This window comes from Hyaena hyaena, unplaced genomic scaffold (genome assembly GCF_003009895.1).
Source record: "Hyaena hyaena isolate Hyena2069 unplaced genomic scaffold, ASM300989v1 scaffold_425, whole genome shotgun sequence".
Lineage (NCBI taxonomy): Eukaryota > Metazoa > Chordata > Mammalia > Carnivora > Hyaenidae > Hyaena > Hyaena hyaena.
Window position 1 is genome coordinate 651,258 of NW_024081052.1, and position 23,644 is coordinate 674,901.

Here is a 23,644-nt window from a genome sequence, read left to right on the forward strand (position 1 = left end):
TGGTATCTCAGTGTGGTTTTGATGTGTATTTCCCTGATGAGGAGGGATGCTGAGCATCGTTTCATGTGTCTGTTGGCCATCTGGATGTCCTCTTTGGAGAATAATCTGTTCATGTCTTCTGCCCATTTCTTCACTGGATTATTTGTTTTTTGGGTGTGGAGTTTGGTGAGTTCCTTATAGATTCTGGATACTCGCCCTTTATCTGATATGTCATTTGCAACTATCTTTTCCCATTCTGTCAGTTGCCTATTAGTTTTATGGATTGTTTCCTTTGCTGTGCAGAAGCTTTTCATCTTGATGAGATCCCAGTAGTTCATTTTTGCTGTTGATTCCCTTGCCTTAGGGGATGTGTTGAATAAGAAATTGCTGCAGCTGAGGTAGAGGAGTTTGATTGCTGCTCTCTCCTCTAGGGTTTTGGTGGTTTCCTATTTCACGTTCAGGTCCTTTATCCATTTTGAGTTTATTTTTGTGTATGATGTGAGAAAGTGATCCAGTTTCATTCTTCTGCATGTTGCTGTCCAGTTCTCCCAGCACCATCTGTTAAAGAGGCTGTCTTTTCTCCTGGATGCTTTTCCCCGTTTTGTCAAAGATTAATTGGCCATACGTGTGTGGGTTCAATTCTGGGTTCTCTATTCTATTCCATTGGTCTCTGTGTCTGTTTTTGTGCCAATACCGTACTGTCTTGATGATTACAGCTTTCTGGTAGAGGCTAAAGTCTGGGATGGTGATGTCTCCTGTTTTGGTTTTCGTCTTCAATATGACTTTGGCTATTTGGGGTCTTTTGTGGTTCCATACAAATTTTAGGATTATTCTAGCTTTGAAAAGAATGCTGGTGCAATTTTGATTGGGATTGCATTGAATGTGTAGATTGCTTTGGGTAGTAATGACATTTTAACAACATTTATTCTTTAGAATAAATTTAGAGATAATAATCCTATCTTTAAAATATTCACTGTCTTGATTTAGATCTACAGATTTCTAAAATTATTTATGGTTTATATAGATGTTTCCTACAACTTTTGTTAGATCTAAACTAATGTATATGGACTTCTTGATGTTTACAAATAGTATGTTCACTAAATTACATTTTTCTAAATACTTGTTTCTCAGAAATAGAAATACAATTGATTTCTATGTACAAATAAGTATCCTGTGACCCTGCTAAAATGATTTATTAATTCTAAAAGCTTATACATATGAATTTTTTTATTTCCTACATACAAATCATTTCATCTGTGAAGGACAGTTTTACATTTTCTTTTCCAATCTATCCTCCTTCCCTACTCTAAATGCACTTAAGTACTTCTTAACCAGGGATTTTGGTAATTCTGAGTTTTCCAAATATTCCCAAATTCCAGGATAAAGTTTCCAATGTTCACTGTAATGTTAATGCAGATACCTTTAATAGGGTTATGAAAGTTTCCTTCTTTTTCTAATTTGCTAAAAGTTTCAAAAATCATTAAAGGGGTTTGGAGTACTACCAAATGCTTAATCTGTATCTATACAGATGACGAAATGACTTTTTAATTATATTACTATAGTGAATCATAATGATTTTCAAAAATAGGCATACCTCAGAGATACTGTAGGTTTGGTACCAGACTACCAAGCAAATATTGCAATAAAGTGAGTCAAATAAAATTTTTCGCTTCCTAACATAACTTATGTTTACAAAACACTGTTGTCTAAAAAGTACAAGAGCATGTCTAAAATAAAAAAGTACAAACCTTAATTAAAAAATACTTTATTGCTAAAAAATGCAAACCATCACGTAAGCTTTCAGTGAGTTGTAATCACTGATCACAGATCACTGTAACAAATATAGTAAGTTTGAAATATAGCAAAAATTACCAAGGGATCAAAAGACACAGAGGTGAGCGAATGCTGTTGAAAATGGCATTTTTAACAGAAGGGCTCACCAAGGGTTGCCACAAAGTCGAAATCTGTAAAAGCACTGTATTTAAGAAGCACAATAAATGTTCAGCCTGCTAATTCAGTCAAACGTGGAACTCTAGAAATCAACATAGTCGCGATACTTTATCCTGTGTATCACCAGGATTTGACTCTTTTAGAATTTTTAGATTTTTCATTAAAAACAAACAAACAAACTGGGGCACTTGGGTGGCTCAGTCAGTTAAATGTCCAACTCTTGATTTCAGCTGTGGTCATGATCTTAATGGTTTGAGTCCAAGTCCCGAGTCGGGCTCTGGGTTGACAGCACAGAGCCTATTTGGGATTCTCTCTCTCCCTCTCTCTCCCTGTCCCCCGTTGCTCATAAACTCGCTAGTGTGCTTGCTCCCTCTCTCTCAAAATAAACAAACACCCACTAATCTGTAATAATGACTTTCTGTGATTTACTTGTCACGTTTTGCTATCACAATTAAACTGGTCTCTCACACACTATATGTCACTTCTATGTCAATAAAAGTAAAATTGGAAGCATAAAAAAAGGCATTTAGCCCTGCTCTTTCCTGTTAAGACTATTTGTATTCTTTCTTTCTTAAATGTTGGAAAAACTTTACCAGTGAAACCACGCAGGTGGAAATTTCTAAATGAAAAGGACTGTTAATTACAGATTCACTTTCCTTCTACATAATGGATCATGAAGCTCTTCTTTTTGTTTGTGTGTATGCATGAATGAGCTTGTTGTGGTAAACTGTATTTTTCAAGAAATCTGATGATGTAAAATTTAAGTTAAAAATTTTTTTTTGTTTCTATCTTAGAAAGTGAGTGGGTGTGCATGCACAGGACAGAGGAGCAGAGGGAGGCGGGGAGGGAAGGTGGAGAGAGAGACAGAGACATAGAGGAGGGAAAGAGATGAGAAAGACAATGAATCCCATGACCCTGGAATTATAACCAGAACGAAAATCAATAGTTGGATGCTCAACCAATTGAGCCACCCAGGTGCCCCTAAGCTTATTTAAGTTTTTAATATCCTTTATCATTTTTAAATTTTTCATTAGATCCCCAGTAGTGAATCACTTTCTCACTCCTGATATTAAGCAATGCAACATGTTTTGTTCTTGACTATTTTTGACAAAGATTTATCAAATCTATTACTCTGTTCTGAGAAACAACTTTTACTTTCGTTGATTCTCTTTAAGTTTGCTTTACATACCACTGATTTTTTAAATCAACATTAAGGCTTAAATTGCTCAGCTAAGGTTCAAGATGAATTTCATACATTCTGACAGATCATCTTAATTCAGCTCCAAGTATTTTCTCACTTTCATAGTGACTCTCTGACAAGTGATTTAAAGTATACTCCTGAATTTCAGAAGTTATTTTTTGTTCTAGTTGTTTTTGAAACTGCTTTTTAAATTAATTCCATGGTGGTCAAAAAACAAACTAAAAATTGAATTCTTTCCTGAAATTTATTTTATGTTGCAGAGTATAGTCACATTTAAAAATAATCCATGTGCAACTGAAAAGTAGTTACATTCTGTTATTGATGGGTGTAATGTTTTCTAGAGGACTACTGGGCAAAGGTTCAAATCCTCAAAGTCCTTATGATTCCTCAAGCTTGCTTTATCACTTTTAAAGGATATTTAAATCTTTCACTGTCATTGTGGATTTGTTAAGTTTTATTTTTACTGATGACAACTTTTTATGTATCTGTATAAATCAGGGATGTAAAATTCTACGATTATTTAACCTAGATACATGTTTATCAATATGAAATACTATTTTTACACTAAATGCTTCTTGCCTTAAATTACACTTAGGAAACGCACCAGCTCTCTTGACTAATGCTTTTTTTTTTTTTAATTTTTTTTTTTTATTATTTATTTCTAGGAGAGAGAGAGAGACAGCGTGAGCAGGGGAGGGTCAGAGAGAGAGGGAGTCACAGACTGAAACAGGCTCCAGGCTCTGAGCTGGCAGTCAGCACAGAGCCCGACGCGGGGCTCGAACCCAAGAACCGCGAGATCATGACCCGAGCGAAAGTCGGACGCTTAACCAACTACGCCACCCGGGCGCCCCTCTAGACTAATGCTTTTAAGATACAACTTCTTCCATAGATTTGTTTTCTACTTTTTTTTTTCCTCCTCCACTTATTCTTAGCTGAAAGACTGAGAAGTGATGTTTTTTCTCAAACCTTTTAACTACACTGCTGTTTTTTTCAAGTGGCATATAACTGTGTTTTAAAATTTTAATCTGGGGCACCTAGGTTGCTTAGTTAAGGGTCTAACTCTAGATTTTGGCTCAGGTCATGATCTCACAGTTCCTGAGTTCAAGCACCGCCTTGGGCTCTGCACTGACAACATGGAGCCTGCGTGGGATTCTCTCTCTCTCACTCTCTGTCCTGTCCTCACCCATGTGCACACAGGCTCTCTGGCTCTCTCGCTCGCTCGCGCGTGCTCTATCACTCAATAAACTTAAAAATTAAGGGCGCCTGGGTGGTTCAGTCGGTTAAGCATCCAACTTTGGCTTAGGTCATGATCTCACGGTTCGTGGGTTCGAGCCCCGGGTCAGGCTCTGTGCTGACAACTAGCTCAGAGCCTGGAGCCTGCTTCAGATTCTGTATCTGTATCTCTCTCTCTCTCTCTCAAAAATAAAATATTAAAAAATTTTAAAAATGTAATCTGATAATTGCTTTTTTAATGGAATATTTGTATTTACTGTAATTTCTGATCTACTTGAAGGGAAATCTATCATCTTATGTTCTTTGATCCTGTTATGTTGTTTCTTCTCTCCTGTGCTTTAGTTTCATTTATTATTCCATCCCCCTACCCTTTTTTAAAGGTTTAATGCCTAACACAGAGCCTAATGCAGGGCCAGAATTCACAGATCTGGGACCTACAGCTGGATGCATAAGCAACTGAACCACCCAGGCACCCTCCAAATCCCCTCTTATTTAAGCTGTATATTTAGATGACATACATGCTTGACGTATTAAAATCCACTTTTAGTATATTTGCCACTTTCTAGAAAAGGCAAACATCTTAGCAATTCACTCCATCTCTCCTTTTCTTATGTCATTTGTTTAATGTGGAAAAGACACAATATTGGTTTCTAGAGTCAATATTCATTTCTACAGTCAATATACATATAAATAAATTCTTTACATTGTCCTTATTACTTTCCACATATCTATGCTTCCATCTGCGATTCCTTTTTGCCTAAAAAACTCCCACTTAGTAAACAGTGCTTGTCTACAGATGAAAATGTTCTTAGCCTTGCTTGAAAATTGCTCAATCCCTAACAAACGTTCCTTAAATGTTTGCTGTCAGTGGGTGTTTTACCAGTTGTGCTGGTTTAAAAGTAATGCGTGTTTTTTTTTATAACTTTGTTTTTGGATTTCAGTAGTTTTACTGTAATGTGCTTACACCAAAGCTTTTTTGTATTTATTCTGCCTTAAGATTGTAGAGTTCTACAATCTGTGAGTTGATTTCTTTTGATAGTTTTTGAAAAATCCTTAGCCATTCTCTCTAATACTTGTCATTCTTTCCTTTCCTTCTGTGATTCCAATTACACTTAATAAGACCTTTTCTGTTATCTGTCTCCTACACTCCATTACTTAATTTTAAATTTTTTTCTTCAGGTGCTCATTTTCTTCGTGCTTATCATTCACTTCCCTAAACCACTACTTGGCCAAGTTTTACCTTCCATAAAACCTACCTACTGAGTTTTTATTTTCATTTATAGATGTTTCTAGTTGGAAGCTGGAATTCATTCTTTCATTTTATAGTTTCCAATCCTCTAAAACTCCACTAAATCTTTGTAATACTCATCAGCTATTTTAAAATTTGCATGTTACTCCTAGTATTTGGATCTCCTGTGAATTCATTCCTTTTGCTCATTTTCCCTCTGGTTTCTCGATATTTTATGTACTTCACAGATTGATACATAGTATATTTTCTGTTATTTGCAAAATTCTGTAATTTCAGTATGTATTTCTCTTTTCACAGAAAGTTGTTTGATAGGCTTTAATTTTCCAAGTGGAAGAGCCAATTAATTTTTTACTGCTAATTAAGAATCACTGCATGTAATCAGAAAGCGTTTTTAATTTATCTACTTTATGAAAACTACTATTCTTTAAATAAATACATGATCTGTTTTTGTGACTGTGGCACAGGCACCAGATATGGTAATAACAACACACATAACCGAACATAACTTCCTAAGATTCACCTTATTGTTTATGTTGTCCAGGTCTTCTCAGTTTTACTCTACTTTATCTATTTTGTACTCAGAGAATTAAATTCTCTACTAGTATATTTCTATGTCTCATTGAATTCTCTGGAGTGTTTTCTATACGTTTCTGTGTAATTTGCTGCCAAAATTATTCACGTATTGTATCTGCCCTAAAGATTGTAGGTTTTAGCACTAAAAAATGTCTATATTACAGTTAATGCTTTTTGGATTGAATCCTACTTTGGTATTAAGATTACAATACCTGTCCCCCTTTCATTTTCAGTTTGTCTAGTATGCAATTAGCTACTGCTTTATTTTTAGCCTTCCTGCATTATTTGGTTGAGAATCTAAGGAGCGCCTCTTTTACAAAGCATACAGGTGGGTCTTCTTTGGGGAACAAACCAAAAATCTTTTCCTTACAATGGGTAGATGAAGTCATTCACATTTACCGGTATGACTAAGATTACTGTTTTCAATTTTATAACATTTTATAATTATGTATACTTTATTTCTCCATGATATGTATACTCTTTGCTTCAATAAAAATTTGTTTTTGTATTTAGGAAGACCTTTATTTTTGTTACTTTTTTACTTAAACCTTTTTTTTTTTTTAATGTTTATTTCTGAGGAAGAGATAAAGAGTATGGGGGGGGGGGAGGAGGGGAGTGAGGGAGACACAGAATCCGAAGCTGTCAGCACAGAGCCCAGCATGGGACTAGAACACATGAACCACGAGATTATGACCTGAGCCAAGGTCAGACACTTAACCAACTGAGCCACCCAGGAACCCCTACTTAAACCTTTTAAAAAAGTCTGTCCCTGTATTCTTTTCTTTCTCATACATTTTTGTTTCTGAGATATAATTCACATACCATAAAATCCACCTTTCTAAACTATACAATTCAATGCTTTTTGTTCTATTCACAATGTTGTGCAACCATTATCTAGTTCCAGAACATTTTTATCATCCCCAAAAGTAACCCTATGCTCACTGGCATCAACTTTAATTTCCGTCTTCTAGATATTTCACATAAATGGAATCATACACTAGGTAGCTTTTTGTGTCAGTTTTCTTAGAACAATGTTTTCAAGATTCACCGACATTACAATTCAGCTATATTACAGGATTCCTTTTTGTTGCAGCATAATATGCCATAATATGAACATAAAACATTTTGTTTATCTGTCTTATACTGGTTTGTTTCCACTTTTCAGCTATTATGTTAGGAACATTAGTGTACAAAATTCTATATGGAAACATTTTCATTCCTCTTGGGTATACATGTGGGAATGGAACTGATGGGACACACGTTAATTTTAATTGTACCCATTTCATAAACTGTCAAATTGTTCTCCAAAGAGGCTGCCCCACTTTTTATTTCTAACAGCGATGTATGAGTGCTTTAATTTTCCTACACCCGTGCCAATGCTTGTTATGGTCCACCTGTTCTCTTACTATTCTTTTACTATCTGCAGGAAAACACAGTCTTCCCTGGGCCTCTTGTGCTGCATTTGCCAAGAATGCAGAGTCCTAACCACTCATTAACTGGGCCGTTTCTCAGAGTTATCCTTGTAGTTAGCAATCCTGAAGGATGAGATAATGTTTCCTGCAGGGGGAGCGGGGAGCAGGCTTACTCACTATAAAAGCAGTATATTCCCCAAGCTCAGTGATTCTTAGTCGTGATGCAAACCTACTATGTGTGTGGCATCAATGTGGGCCACCCAGCATTGCCTCCATGGGACCTGGGAAGCAACGGGAATCTAGAGAAATATTCTAATGATATGCTGCTTGCTATACTACAAGTAAAAAAGTTCTTTGTTTCTGACCCATAAGTCTTACGTCTTCTGCCAACATGTATGAAATAACTATTATATTATATAGTAATCAAATTCCACAGTTGATAATTATCTAGTTTAGCATTTTTATTCTAACACTCTCACCTATTCATTATGCAACAAACAACAATCCATAAAGCTAATTCTTTTTACTATTTCACTCTCACTTTTCCTTTAGCTGTAGTATTCCTATTGTATCACAACATATAAATAGTCTTTCCCTTACATCTCTACCTGTGTTTGTCTTACCAATACATTTATGTATTTTAAACATTCCTTTTGCTGAGGTTTTCCCAATTACTTCTCAGGTGGATTAAATATCCTGTAGCAGATTCCTTAAAAACAGCTCATGGTTGTGTTCCCTAAGATCTTTTATGTTGAAAACTGTTTTTCCATAATCTTGATAAAGACAGTGTGACTGATATAAAATCATTAGTTCATACTTTCTTTTTTTAGTTTTATTTACTTATTTTTTCTTATTATTGTTTGAATGTTTCTATTTAGTGTTTTGTGTGTGTGTGTGTGTGTGTGTGAGAGAGACAGAGACAGAGAGACAGAGAGAGAGACAGAGTCAGAGACAGAGATAGAGAATGAATGAATATGGATCCCCAACAGGCTCTAGGCTCCTGAGGTATCAGCACAGAACCCAATGTGGGGCTCAAACCCACGAATCATGAGATCATGACCTAGGCCAAAGATGGAGACTTAACTGACTGAGACACCCAGGCACCCCTACACTTTCTTTTTTAAAAATATTGCTCTACTTGTGCCTTGTTTTGATTGCCCCAGTGGATTTTTAAATGTTTGCAGCAGTTCAGTTCATTTGCCTTTGGAAGTTATGTAACATTTTTAATTGTAGGCATTAAGGATTTTTTACCTTTGAAATCAAACAGTTTTATTAGGAAATGTTCTGGAAATTATCATTCTGGGCTCATTTCCCCAGTTCCCAGCAAACCCTTTACAAATCTTTTCTAATTTTTAAAACAATTTAGATATTGTTTTAAATATAATTGCTTTCTATGGATTTCTTGGTCTTGGAACTGTTAAAATTATTAATGTTATGCCTTCATTGCCTATCTTTAATTTTCACTATTTTCTTGGACACTTATTTTATTCCGGCTTTGAGATACAATTCACATATAAGATTGTGTAAATTCAGGGACACCTGGCTGCCACAGTTGGTTAAGCATCCAAATCTTGATCTTGGCTTAGGGTCATAATCCCACAGTCCATGAGTTCCGGCCCTATATCCGGCTCTGTGCTGATGGTGAGGAACCTACTTGGGATTCTCTCTCTCCTTTTCTCTGCCCCTCCCCTGCTTATGCTCGCTCTCTCTCAAAATAAATAAATACCATTAATAAAAAATTAAGACTGTAAATTCAATAAATATCTGATGTGATTTTTGGGGTAGTTTTTAAGGTATTATATACAAACATGTAAATTTTTTTTCTGCAACAGCTTTGTATAAACTGACCCCAAAATGTCAATATGTATTTCCTAAGAAGAAAGATTTTGTTTCACACAACTGCAGTATACTTCTCAAAATCAGCAAATTTGGTATTATTTAACCCACAAGTCCATATTCAATTTTCATCAATTGTGCCAAATACACTCATAGCCACATTGTCCCTCCATATCCAAGATTTAATACAAGATCAAACATTGTGTTTAGTTACATGTCTTTTTTTTTGCCTTTAATCCGGAACAGTTCCTCAGTCTTTGTGTTTTTTTGACACTGGAATATTTAGAGTATAGGCTAATCAACTGGTAGAATATCTTCAATTTGTCTTGTATGATATTTTCTAATGACTAAGTTAAAGGGAATTCAGGCAGGCATTTCTGGAAGGAAATTATCTTAAAGGTGAAATTCTGTCCTACACAGTTCATCATATCAGGACTAGTATGTTATCAGCTGGTGCCCATACTGATGGTGGCAGCAATGATTTTCCTTAGAGTGGTATCCTCCATGTTACCCCATTAGAAATTTGGTAATTTTCCCCATCATAAATTTGTGGCGGTATGTTCAGAGTATGTAAATATTCTGTTTTCTCAAATATTATCCCCCAAGTCTTAGAATTCTTTAATCATTTTCTAAAATCATTCTTTGTATTAGTTCACATTGAATTATCAGGAAGAACTTCTCCTTCATTCAGTCATCGTAGCTGAAGAACTTAAAATTCTTATATTATACATAGTGGTAACACTAATTACTATGACTTTTTATGTGGATTCTCAAAATGTCCAAGATTTGGCCAACAGGAGTCCTTTTAATCTGGCTCCTCTGTCCTTTGCCAGGTCCCTATAATTCTCTGAGTACTTCCTTGCTTTTAGGGTGGATAATTAAAATATTTTATATTCTGATGTAGAGGTAAATTATAAAGATGATACATTTAAAAAATCTCAACTTGTACACTTAGAATAAATGTATCTGTGCACATTAATAGTCTAGCTAGCAACACTGAATTCTGTCTCCAATGTTATCATCATGGAATTCTTACCAGACTGTGTTAAGTAAATACAATGACAATAGAAATCAAGTTAGTCGCTGGTAGAAAGAGAAGGTACAAATAAGCCAAGAGGAAAGGCCAGAATAAACTTCTAGGTATTAAACACATATAGAAAGACAGATATGAGTACATCTAAGCGTGTGGGTATACATACACTCACAGATATATTTTCTAACTCTGTTCACTGAGAGATCCTATAAGCAAAGAAGCACTTGGAACAATGCAAACAACCTGCCTTTAAATACTATCCTCCACTAAAAGCAAGCAGATCTCCTTACAGAAAAGGCTAACTTCAGACCTGGAGAGGAAAAAAGCTTTCCCTTTAACTTAAGGGGAAAGTTAATTTAATAATTAATCAGTGATTAATTTCTACATAATTACTAACTTAACACAGTGAACTAAGTACTTAAAAATAGCTGAGATAAATTTACCCAAGGGATACAGAAATGCTGATGCATAGGAGCACATGTACCCCAATGTCCATAGCAGCACTCTCCACAATAGCTAAAACATGGAAAGAGCCTAAGTGTCCATCAACAGATGAATAGATGAAGAAGACGTGTTTTATCTATACCATGGAATACTACATGGCAATGAGAAACAATGAAATCTGGCCATCTGTAGCAACATGGATGGACCTTGAGGGTGTTATGCTGAGCGAAATAAGTCAGGCAGAGAAGGACAAATATCATATGTTTGCACACATAGGTGGATTAGGAGGAACTAAACAGAGGACCATGGGGGAGAAGAAGGGGAAAAACAGTGGGGGAGAGGGAGAGAGGCAAACCATGAGAGACTCTTGAATGCTGACAAAAACTGAGGACTGATGGATATGGGGGGGAGGGGGGATGGGCATGGAGGAGGACACTTGGGATGAGCACTGAGTGTTATATGGAAACTAATTTGACAATAAACTATTTGTAAAAAAAAAAAAAAATAGCTGAGATAGTAAGTTTTATGTTGTATATTTTAACACAATAAAAACAAAAAAAACCAATACAAATGAGAACACTGCAGTAAAAAGCACAATTACTTTCCTGATAAAGTAAAAGAAATACAAAATAAGTCCAAAGACAAATCAATGAGAAAACCAGTACCGTCTGAGGCAGTTTTCTGGCCATGTCCCTCAATCCATTTATTAAAAACAGAAAGTTCTGAGGCCTTACTAGATAAGCTGTACATACCAACACTTAAACATAATACACAGTCCAAGCCTTGAACAAATTTCAATTCAACATTCAGTGAATACCTAATATGCAGGCAGCACTCTGCAATCCTAACAAAGACACAAACTAATTATGACCTAACCTTTGCCTTTTAGGAGCTAAAGAATGAAATTTAGTACAGTGAATGCATGATAATTTAGGTGATCCAGTTTGGGGAAGAGAAAACAAAACTATTTGAAGATTTGCATGACAATAGCACCATGAAATGGTGAAGTGATTTAGTTTTGTGCCCTGACAATAAAATGCTTCATTAAGAATGCAACCTTACTTCTCATTAGTTTAAAATCAAATTAGATGACAGGATCATCTAAGTGAGATGCTAGTAGGACAATGAGTCCATTCAGCATAAACTGTTTTCTAGTAAGGTCATCTCAGAACAAGGTAAAACAAAGCTGTGTTCTTGGTTCTTTTAATGCTAAAAAAAACAAAGTTAGATTTTCTAAAGTTACATCAACTACCCAGATTTCTTAGTAAAAAGGATTATTCCTTAAGTATACTCTTTAAGTAAAAATATGAAGATGTAAACCATTTCTTACTTGCTTATAATTATGTGTCTCTTTATCTCTTTCCCTCAAGTCCAGGAAACAGAATACGGATGGTAAAAGATTATGAACTAAATTCAACAGGAAAAGAGGAAACATTTGAAAAATCAGGGTGCCTTTATTTAAAATTTCTGGTAAAAGTAGTAAAACAAATCACCAAATTTGGAAATGTTACATGTAACTGTATCATTTTCCAAATTCTCTTGAGGATCAGAAAAAACTTAAAGTAGATAAAAACATATCAAATTTGGAAATATAAAGGTTTGATGCTATTTCATATTTTAAAAGCCATAGTAATGGAACCTCCTTGAGTATTTAAAAGCTTACTACATTTAAAGTTGAAACTGAAGCATAATAAAAAAAAGAAAAAAAAACAAATCAGCATTCTTTAGAGTTCTTACCACAATCATTTCTGAAGGCTCTAATACAAGACAATCACATCCTCTTTTTCCTCCAAACTGCTTACCAAAACTATAAAAACAAAGAAACAATTTCTTTAGCAAAGATTACAGATAAAATATATCATATAGGAAATTAAAAAAACAAGCCCCCCCAAAACCCTAGATTTTAAACAAGAAATGGTAATCCTATCACATATATTAATAAGATTTTCTTAAAAACACACGAAATCACCTTTCTTCTTGTGTACTCATTTAAGCAATCTCAACAGAATTCTCTGTAAAAATTCTTTTAAGGTATCTGTCTTCATCTAGTCTCTAAAACTAATTATAAAAGATACTTGCCTAGTCTTAAGTTGTGATTTTGGTATAATGTTAAAGTGAAAACACCTAATAAAAAATGAAGCCACAACTATAGAGTATTTTATGAAAATAAATTATTATAATATTTTGGGAGCAGAAATAAACAAAAGATATAAAGAACTTAAAAAATATACCCACATTTAAATATATAAATAAATGTAGTAAGATAAAGAGGTGATTTATTTTTCAAAAACAGTATTTGGAGCCCATAGCTAGTTCTTTCAAAACTAAAACTGAATTAGTTTTCAAAGAAAATCTATTTCTAGGGGCGTCTGGGTGGCTTAGTCGGTTAAGCGTCCGACTTTCGCTTAGGTCATGATCTCACGGTTCGTGGGTTTGAGCCCTGCGTTGGGCTCTGTGCTGACTGCCAGCTCGGAGCCTGGAGCCTGTTTCAGTCTGTGACTCCCTCTCTCTCTGACCCTCCCCTGCTCGCACTGTCTCTCTCTCTCTCCTAGAAATAAATAAAATATTTAAAAAAAAAAAAAAGAAAAGAAAATCTATTTCTACATTCTTCAACTTGGGAGAATGTACATTCTACATTCTCAGCAAATTAATAAAAAAGCATTCATAAAGGAAAACCAATGTTTTCATTTGAAAAGAAGAGGAACGGAATTTTTTAAAAGGTGGGGAAGGGTTAATAGGGTAAAATAGTTGTTAATTATCTAAGAGACACAATATTAACATACCTAATATGCAAATCACAAAGATAATTAAAAAAACAAACTAAAATTTTGCACCAATGACAACTAAGTACCATGGCCAATTATAAAATACCTAAAATATTACTCCAAATTAACTAAATTAAAAAAATAATTCTAATCATGCAAAATATAAAATATCAAAAAGTAAACTTAATAAAGAAAGACAGAAGTCTTTTATAAAACACTATGCAATTTGATAGACTGGAAACAAAGATTGAATAAAGAAAGTGACCTACCATGTACTTTTTTGATAAAGTTCAGCATGACAAAAATGTTAATTCTCCACACAAAGTTATATACAAATAATCATTCATAACAAAATCCTAAAGTGCCTCCTTAGTGCACAGTAGGCAGCACATCAATCCTGCAACAAAATCTTAATGTCTAATATATTACTTCTGAACATAAAAATCACTTTCTTTTCTTAAGCAGTATAACTCTGTATTTTTTGTTTTTTCTCCAAAACATCACCTAATCATCTAATGAATAAAACAATTAGAAGTAAATTTGTGAAAGTTTGCTTTCATTGAAGATAGAGAAAGAGGAACTGGATTTATTCTCCCACCTAAAAAAAAAACTAGAACATCAGACAAAATATATAAAATAACAATTTCAAGACACTGGAAAACAGAAAGGACAGGTCTATGAGCCCTAAAAGAAGAAATAAAAAAACTTCATTTACATACATGCCCTAGATCAGATTTAGATTTCCTTCTCTATGTCTAGTATGTTCAAAAATTTTTTTCATCAGGGGGCGCCTGAGTGTCTCAGTCAGATGAGTGTCCAACTCTTGATTTCTGGCTCAGGTCATTAGCCTTGCATCAAACTCTGTGCTGACAGAACAGAGCATGCTTAGAATTTTCTCTCACACTATGCCCCTCACTCACTGGAGATCTCTTTCTCTCTCCAAAATAAATAAACTTAAAAAAAATTATCATAAACAGCTTTTGGGTTTTTTTCCCAAATGTTTTTCTGTTTACTGAAAGGATATGGTTTTTGTCCATTATCTTACTAACAAAGTATACTATATTAATTGATTTGTGGATGCTAAATCTTCTTGCATTCCCAAAATAAACCCACTTACTCAGTTTTTAATACTTTAGTAATATATTCCTGGATTTGGTTTGCTATTACCTTGTTACGGATTTCTGCATGTATGTTCATGAGAGGTAACAATGTATAGTTTTCTTTTGTGATGTCTTTCACTGGTGTGTCAGGTTAACACTAGAGTCACAAAATAGGTTGGAAGAGTTCCCTCTTCCCCTATATTCCAAAAGAATTTGCACAGGATAATTAACAGTGCTTCCTTAAATACTTGAAAACACTGAGCACTAAAGCCATTTGAGCCTAGGCTCTTCTTTGTGGGCGTAAGTGTAATTAGCAATTTCTTTACTTCTTATAAATATATTCAAAGTTTCTCTTACACTCTATGGTAATGGATGCCTTTGTAAGATTTGCCCAATTTGGTATCAAGTGGCTCATAAAATTTTCTACTACTTTTAATTTCCAGAGGACAGTAACATCTCTTCTTTCAAGCCTGATTTTGGTAATTTGTGTTTTCTGTTTTTAAAATCAGTGAATCCTGGGGCGCCTGGGTGGCTTAGTCAGTTAAGCATCTGACTTTCGCTTAGGTCATGATCTCGCGGTTCATGGGTTCGAGCCCCGTGTCGGGCTCTGTGCTGACTGCCAGCTCAGAGCCTGGAGCCTATTTCAGAGTCTGTATCTCCCTCTCTCTCTGACCCTCCCTTGCTCACACTGTCTCTCTCTCCTAGAAATAAATAAAACATTAAAAAAAATTAAAATATAATAAAATAAAAATGAGTATACAAAGTTTAGTAGATTAAATATCCTTGACTAGCTTCCCCTATTTGCTTCTGTGTTTCTGATAATGTACTANTGTGCTGACTGCCAGCTCAGAGCCTGGAGCCTATTTCAGAGTCTGTATCTCCCTCTCTCTCTGACCCTCCCCTGCTCACGCTGTCTCTCTCTCTCTCCTAGAAATAAAAAACAAAAACAAAAACAAAAAAACTTAAAATCAGTGAATCCCAAAGCTTATCAATTTTGTTGACCTTTTCAAAGAACCAACTTTTCAGTTCACTGATTTTCTCTATTGTTTCTCTGGTTTTTATAACATTGAACGCCACCCAAACTTTACCTGCTTCAAGTTTACTATGCTATTCTTAAGACAATTTTTCTTCTCTCATGAAGGTGCCCTCAATTTAGTATTGTCAATTTCCCTCTAAGATGCTTTAGGTTACTCTCAATATTTGACATGTGTTCATTTTCATTCGTTTCAAAACAGTTTCTAATTTCCGTAGTCAACTATTCCTTGACCTATGGGTCATTTATAAATGTGGTGTTTAAATTCCCATATTTCTTTCTGGAATTGATTTATAATTTAATTCCAACAGACTCAGAGAACAAACTCTGAATTATTTCACCCTTTTAAAATTTACTAAGACTTGTTTGATAGCCTAGAATATGCTCTATCCTAGAGAATGATCTATGAGCCTTAAAAACAACAATGTATCAAAGTGGTAATTGTACTTCTCAAGCTATTTAGCTTTACTAATTTTTCAATCTCATGGTTCTACTGATTACAGTTTTGAATCTCCATCTGGAAGAGCTGAATTTCTAATGATCTTTTCAATTCTGTCAGTTTTTACTTCTTTTATTTTAGGGCTCTACCAGAAAACATATATAGGGTAAAAAGTTTTATGTTCCTAATATATTCATCCTTTAGCACTATGAAAATTTGCTCTTAGTCTCTAGTAATATTTTGGGTTTTATAGTTTATTTTGATTGATACTGATAGAACCCCTCCAGTTCTCTTATGAATATAAATTGCCTAGTATATCCTTTTCCATCTTTTTACTTTAAATTTATTTGTGCTCTGAACCTAAAGCATATTATTGGATCTTGGATTACCAAAGAATTTGATAATCTGTCTTTTGACTGGAGTGCCTAGACCATAATTATGTAATGAAACTACTGACCTGGTTTTATTTCCTTTTTTTTTAATTTTTTAAATTTGTTTCTGAGAGAGAGACAGTGTGAGCAGGGGAGGGTCAGAGAGAGAAGGAGACACAGAATCTGAAACAGGCTCCAGGCTCTGAGCTGGCTGTCAGCACAGGGCCCGACACAGGGCTCGAACCCACGAACTGTGAGATCATAACCAGAGCCGAAGTCAGACGCTCAACCGACTGGGCAACCCAGGTGCCCCTTCCCTACTTATTTTGTAAATGCCTCATCTTTTTTGTGCCTCTGCTTCTACATTACTGCCATCATTTCTATTAAACAACTGTTTTCAGTGTACCATTTTAATTCCTGTGATGATTTTTAAATGCTCTTTTTGTTGTTAAATTTTTAATAGTTCCTCTAGGGATTACAATATGCATCGTCAACAAGACAAGGCTGTCCATTCTCACCATTACCAACCAACAATGTACTGGAGATTATAGCCAGTATAGTAACACAAGGGGGGAAAAATTAAGGACATAGAGAATGGGTATAAACAAATAAACGTCTTTACCAGAGAAGACTCATCCTGACTGCAGCAAAGTCTACGGACCTATAAACTTTCTGAAAAAACTTACAGTGTATCAAGATCACACGATATAATATCAACATGTAAAAACCAACTAGCAATGGTTCTATGTACTAGTAATGAATTAAAATAAGCATGAAATTGAGCAAACAATGACATTCAAAACAGGATCAAAAAGAAAAATATTTGGGAACACTTTAACAAAAATGTAAGATTTACACACTGAAAAATATAAAATATAACTGGGAGAAATGAAAGATGTAGTAAATAGAAGTAGAAATAATCTATGTCCATAGATTGGATAATTCTATGTTGTTATGATTACAAGTGTCGCCAAGTTTGTTTGGAACAAAGACTTCCAGTTTGTGCTCTGGCATATAAGAATCTTGGAAATTGCTATCTGTTCTAATAACAAGTAAAAAAAAAAAAAAAAGTTAATAACCAATTTTTTCTTAGCCCTCTAAGAGAAGTGAGATAATTGAGGAAACTGCTGCCCCCAAACTGAAGGGAATGACAGACAGGCATAGAAAATTACAACTTAGAATAGTAATCTCTGCAGGAACTAGGGTCAGGGTAAGAAAAACCAAACTATAATTGATGAACTGCTGGAAGCTCACTGTGGACAATTAAATACTTTAGGGAGAGAGTCAATTGAAGGAGCCTTGACAATTGAGTTTTACCTCATTGATCTCTATCAGGGTTTCACAGTAAATAAAAGAGCCCCTTGTACTTCTGGCAGGGGGTGGGGGGAAAGGAACATTTTGAAACATCCTACAGTGTTCTGTGCTTCACAAGCCTAACTGACCTTTAGAAAGGAAAATACTCAACCTTCCATATAGAGAAAGGGAAATGCCCAACTCCAGCTCACTCTAGCAATTCTGACCCACTTCAAGGGTATGGTGAGGAGGGGGGAGAAATGGAGAAATACATGGGAAGTTCAAAATTCAGAGGTAATGGCTCATCAAAAGACTGAGATTTTATCATAGGACTATTAAATGCATCCCCTCCTCGCACATCTTGTCAGTATATTACTAAAAGCCTGTTTATAGCAATTCCTTTTACCCAGTACATCATGTCTGGCTATCAAGAAAAAATGACAAAGCATACTAAGAGACAAATGACACGGATGAAAAAGATCAAGCATCAGAACCAGACTCCGATATGGCTGGGATATATAGTAAGAATTATACACCACAAGCTAGCAGGATTTAACTCAAGTATACAAGGATAGTTCAATATTCAAAAATCAATTAATATAATCCTTCACATCAACAGGCTAAAGAAAAACTACATAATTATAACAAAAGATACAGAAAAGCATTTGACAAAATCCAAAACCCATTCATGATAAAAGTTCAGTAAAAAGGAGTAAAAGGGAACCCCCTCAACTTGTTAAAGACTATTTTAAAGAAAACTAATAGCTAATAACCACTAAGATCAGAAACTTAAGGAGGTCCCTTCTCAACCACTGCTTTTCAAGATCATAGTGTGTTTACCTAGCTAACATAGTAAGAAAAGGAAACAAAAGTGTAAGATTGAGAAGGAAAAGATAAAAGCATCCTGTTCACAAATAACATGTTTATCTATGTATAAAATCTGGGGTGGAGGAGAAAGACCAAAAATATTTCTGGAATAAGTGATTACAGCAAGGTGGCAGGGTACAAGTTTAATATACAAAAGTCAATTACTTTCCTATATACTTTCAATGAAGTGGAAATTGATGTTAAAAACACAATGCCGTTTCCATTAGCATCCTTCCAAAAAATGAAATTCTATGGTAAAAATCTACCAGAATAATGTGTAAAATCTATCTGATGAAAATTACAAAACTCTGATCAATAAAAGTAAAGAACTAAATAGGGCACCTGGGTGGCTCAGTCAGTTTAGTGCCAGACTCCTGACTTCGGCTCAAATCATGATCTCTTGGTTCCTCAAGCTCCACATCAAGCTCTGCACTGACAGCGGGGAGCCTGCATGGAATTCTTTCTCTCTTTCGTTCTCTCTCTCTGCTCCTCCTATGTTTTCATTCTCTCTCTCTCAAAATAAACAAATAAACATTAATTTTTTAAGTATTAAACAATAAATGAAGAGTGATTCCATGTTCATGGATAAGAAGAAACACTGTTGTCAAGATGTCATTACTTCCCATCTTATATTCAGTACAATTCCAATTAAAATCTTACCATGTTATTTGCAAATACTGTACTGAAAAAAGAAAAAATTCTAAAGTACACATGGACAGGCAAAAGACCAAGAATAGCAAATGCAACACTGAAAATTTTTGAAAAAATTAGACAAGTAATCTTTAAAAAATTTTTTTAATATTTTATTTATTTCTGAGAGAGAGAGAGTGTGTGAGCAGGGGAGGGTCAGAGAGAGAGGGAGATACAGAATCCGAAGCAGACTCCAGGCTCTGAGCTAGCTGTCAGCGCAAAGCCCGACATGGGGCTCGAACTCACGAACCTGAGCTGAAGTCGGACGCTTAACCGACTGAGCCACCCAGGCGCCCCTCAAAATTTTTATTTTCTGACAAATGGCTAGACAAAATGTGGTATCTTTCTAGATGAAATACAATTTAGTAATTAAAAAAAATAAGCATGTTACAAGTGATATGTGTTCATTATGCGAGAATCTCAAAAACATGCTAACTCATAGCAGCCAAAAACAAAAGACTACTTGGTTAAGTATCTGCAAAAAGTATACAGTGACAGAAAGCAGATCAGATTAACTGCAAAAGAGCATGAGGTAACTTTTTCAGGCAATGGAAGTCATCTGTAACTATGATGTACCAATGTATACTTTTACTACAAATTATTCAGCTGTGAACTTAAGATGGATGAATTTTGTGGTATGCAAATTATACTCCAATAAAGCTTTTTAAAGAAAACTGTCTAAAAAAACAGAAGAAAAGCTTTATAAACTTGGGAGTAGGCAAGGATTAATCAGAACACATATCTACTACAAATAAAAGGAGGGAAAATCATCCTTGGGGTTTTGTAACACTTAAAGTCGTCACCACTGAAAAATGCAAAGACAACAAAAAGTCCAGGAAAAATATATTCAAAAGACCTATCTCAGTTAATTTTTATGCATGATATATAAGTAACTCATATAAGTCAAAAATAAAAAGACAACTCCTCAAGAACTAAACCAATTTTTTATAAAAGAAGGTATGTGGATGGTTAATAACTATATGCAAAAATGCTATTATTAGTTATCACAGAAATGCATATTAATGCCTCAATGAGATCCATTACATACACAGCACAATAGCTAAAATTAAAGACTAACCATATCAAGCAATGAAAAGGATAATGAGTAATGGATGTTTTCACAAATTGGTGGTGGCAATATAAACTGTACAGCAGTCAAGAAAACATTTGGCGGTACTTTTAAGAAGTTAAACATGACTACCATACAACTTAGCCACTGAATTCTAGGTATTTACTCCAAGAAAAAAAAAACATATTCATACAAATACTTGTACAGAAATATTCACAGATGATTTTTTATACCAAAAATTTGCAAAAAAAAAAAAACGTTAATGTCTTTCAACAGTAGAAAGTATAAACACATAGTGGTATATTCATACAATGAGATACTACTGAGCAGTTGCATAAAATGAATTATTGATATACAGAGTACCATGAAGGAACCTCCAAAACATTATACTAAGTGAAATATTTTAAATACAAAAAGCTGGACAACTTATTGTTTCATTACAACTAGTGGTAAATGTGAGGTATCTGGGTGGATCAGTTGGTCAAGGGTCTGATTTCAGCTCAGGTCATAATCTCATGGTTTATGAGTTCAAGCCGTGCCCTGGGCAGAATGGAGACTGCTTCCTATCTTCTGTCCGCCTCCCTGGCCCTGCCCCACTCACTTATGGACAAGCATGCTCTCTCTCTCTCAAAAATATAAACAAGCATTTTAAAAAAATGGTAAATGTAATCTCTATACTAGAAAGCAGAACAGAGGTTGCCTGATGATGAGAGTACAATAAAGTATAGACTATAAACTGACAACTAGACAAATGGCATCTACAAAAAATTTTATCTACAAATATACTTGGTGAAAAACTGAATGCTTCTACCATCCCATCCACAAATACCCTTCTATGCAGAACAAGTAAATAATGTCCGTTCTCAGCACATCTCTTCAACATTGTACTATAATTTCTTCCCAGTGCAATACGACAGGAAAATAGAAGGGGCATTTAAATTAGGGAGGAAAAAGGAAACTGTCTATTCACCGATCAGTAGACAAGAGATGAAAAATCCTAAAGAATCTGTAAGCCAGCTATTAGAACTAACATGAAATTTAGTAAGGCTACAAGATATAAAATCACACACACAATACCTCAACAATGAAAATTACAAAATACCACCGAGAAAAGTACAAAACACTGTTGGAAAAAATTAAAGACCTAAACAGAGTGACGCACCTTGTTAATGGTTTAAAAGAATCAACTGTTAAAAAGACAATACTACCCAAAACAGTCTACAGATTCAGTGCAGTTCCAATCAAAACCTCAGGCGTTGAGGGGCAGGCAAAAAGCTTATTAGAATGTAAGATCAGAAGGGAAGAATAGTCAGTCCGAAAGTTCTTTACAGACAGGGAGCACTTGACAATGAATGCCCCAGGCTTTTTTTTTTTTTTTAATTAAAAAACTTATTTTGAAATTCATGTGAAACTGCAAAGAACTTATAATGACCAAAACAATTTGACAAAGTTGGAAGGACCCATACATTTTGTAATTTACTGTAAAGCTAGAGTCATGAAGATAATGTAGCAAAGGTACCACATAAAAAGATCAATCAATCAATGAAACAAAGCAAAAAGCTGGGAAACAAACCCACATGGTCAATTAAATTTCAACAAAGATGCAAAGTTAATTCAAAGAAAGGGCAGTTTTGTCAACAACGGGTGCTAGAGCAATTGAATATATAGTGGTAGGACATCAGATCTACATAACACACCATGTAAAAAACTAACTATAGATAATAGACAAATCTATCATAGCATAATCTGAAACTATAAAACTTCCAGAAGAAATTATAAAAAAAATTACATATAATCAAAGATTTCCTGCCTACACAACAAAACTATATAGCCCATTAAAGAAAAAAACCTGAGAAATCAAGCTTCGTCAAAATGAAGTTCTTCTCTCTGAAAAACCAACAACCCAGAGAGTGGAAGGAAATATGTGTCTGGCACATACCTGTTAAAGGACTTGTGAAAAGCATAAGGAACTTGTGTAACTAAAAATAAGAAATCTTAACTCTACCCACACCTCCCAAATGGGCAAACGATTCAAAGAGACACTTCACAAAAGGTATTTAACTGACAAATAAGTTCATGAAAAGAGGCTCACCACCATTAGTCTTTAGGGAAACCCAATTTATTATTTTTTAAAATACTTTATTGTCAAGTCGGTTTCCATATAACACCCAGTGCTCATCCCCACAAGTGCCCTCCTCTATGCCCATCACTCCCTTACCCCTCCACTCCACCACCCTCAGCCCTCAGTTTGTTCTCAGTATTCAAGAGTCTCTCATGGTTTCCCTCCCTCCCTCTCCCCAACTATTTTCTCCCCTTCCCCTCCCCCATGGTCCTCTATGAAGTTTCTCCTGTTCCACTTATAAGTGAAAACATATGGTATACGTCCTTCTCTGCCTGACTTAATTTGCTCAGCATAACACCCTCAAGTTCCATCCACATTGCTACACATGGCCAGATTCCATTCTTTCTCATTGCCATGTAGTATTCCATTGTATCGATGAACCACATCTTCTTGATCCATTCATCCGTTGATGGACACTTAGGCTCTTTTCATGCTTTGGCTATGGTTGAGAGTGCTGCTATGAACATTGGGGTACATGTGCCCCTATGCATCAGCACTCCTGTATCCCTTGGGTAAATTCCTAGCAGTGCTATTGCTGGGTCATAGGGAAGTTCTAGTGTTAATTTTTTGAGGAACCTCCACGCTGTTTTTCAGAGGGGCTGCAACAGTTTACATTCCCGCCAACAGTGTAGGAGGGTGTCCGTTTCTCCACATCATTGCCAGCATCTAGAGTCCTCTGATTTGCTCATTTTCGCCTATGACCGACATAAGGTGGTATCTCAGTGTGGTTTTGATTTTTATTTCCCTGATGAGGAGGGATGCTGAGCATCATTTCATGTGTCTGTTGGCCATCTGGATGTCCTCTTTGGAGAAGTGTCTGTTCATGTCTTCTGCCCATTTCTTCATTGGATTGCTTGTTTTTCGGGTGTGGAGTTTGGTGAGTTCCTTATAGATTTTGGATACTAGCCCTTTATCTGATACGTCATTTGCAACTATCTTTTCCCATTCTGTCAGTTGCCTATTAGTTTTATGGATTGTTTCCTTT

At 35.2% G+C, this 23,644-nt stretch overlaps 1 protein-coding gene across 5 annotated transcripts in view; it reads right to left on the reverse strand.

Annotated features, from left to right (window-relative positions):
* The window catches only part of RAPGEF6 (Rap guanine nucleotide exchange factor 6), a 204,568-nt gene that overhangs the window by 134,507 nt on the left and 46,417 nt on the right, over positions 1-23,644 (reverse strand). For all 5 annotated transcript variants that reach the window (XM_039252546.1, XM_039252545.1, XM_039252543.1 and 2 more), the window contains one exon: positions 12,648-12,717. In XM_039252546.1, coding sequence (XP_039108477.1) covers positions 12,648-12,717 — 70 coding nt within the window. The remainder of the gene's footprint in view (positions 1-12,647; positions 12,718-23,644) is intronic.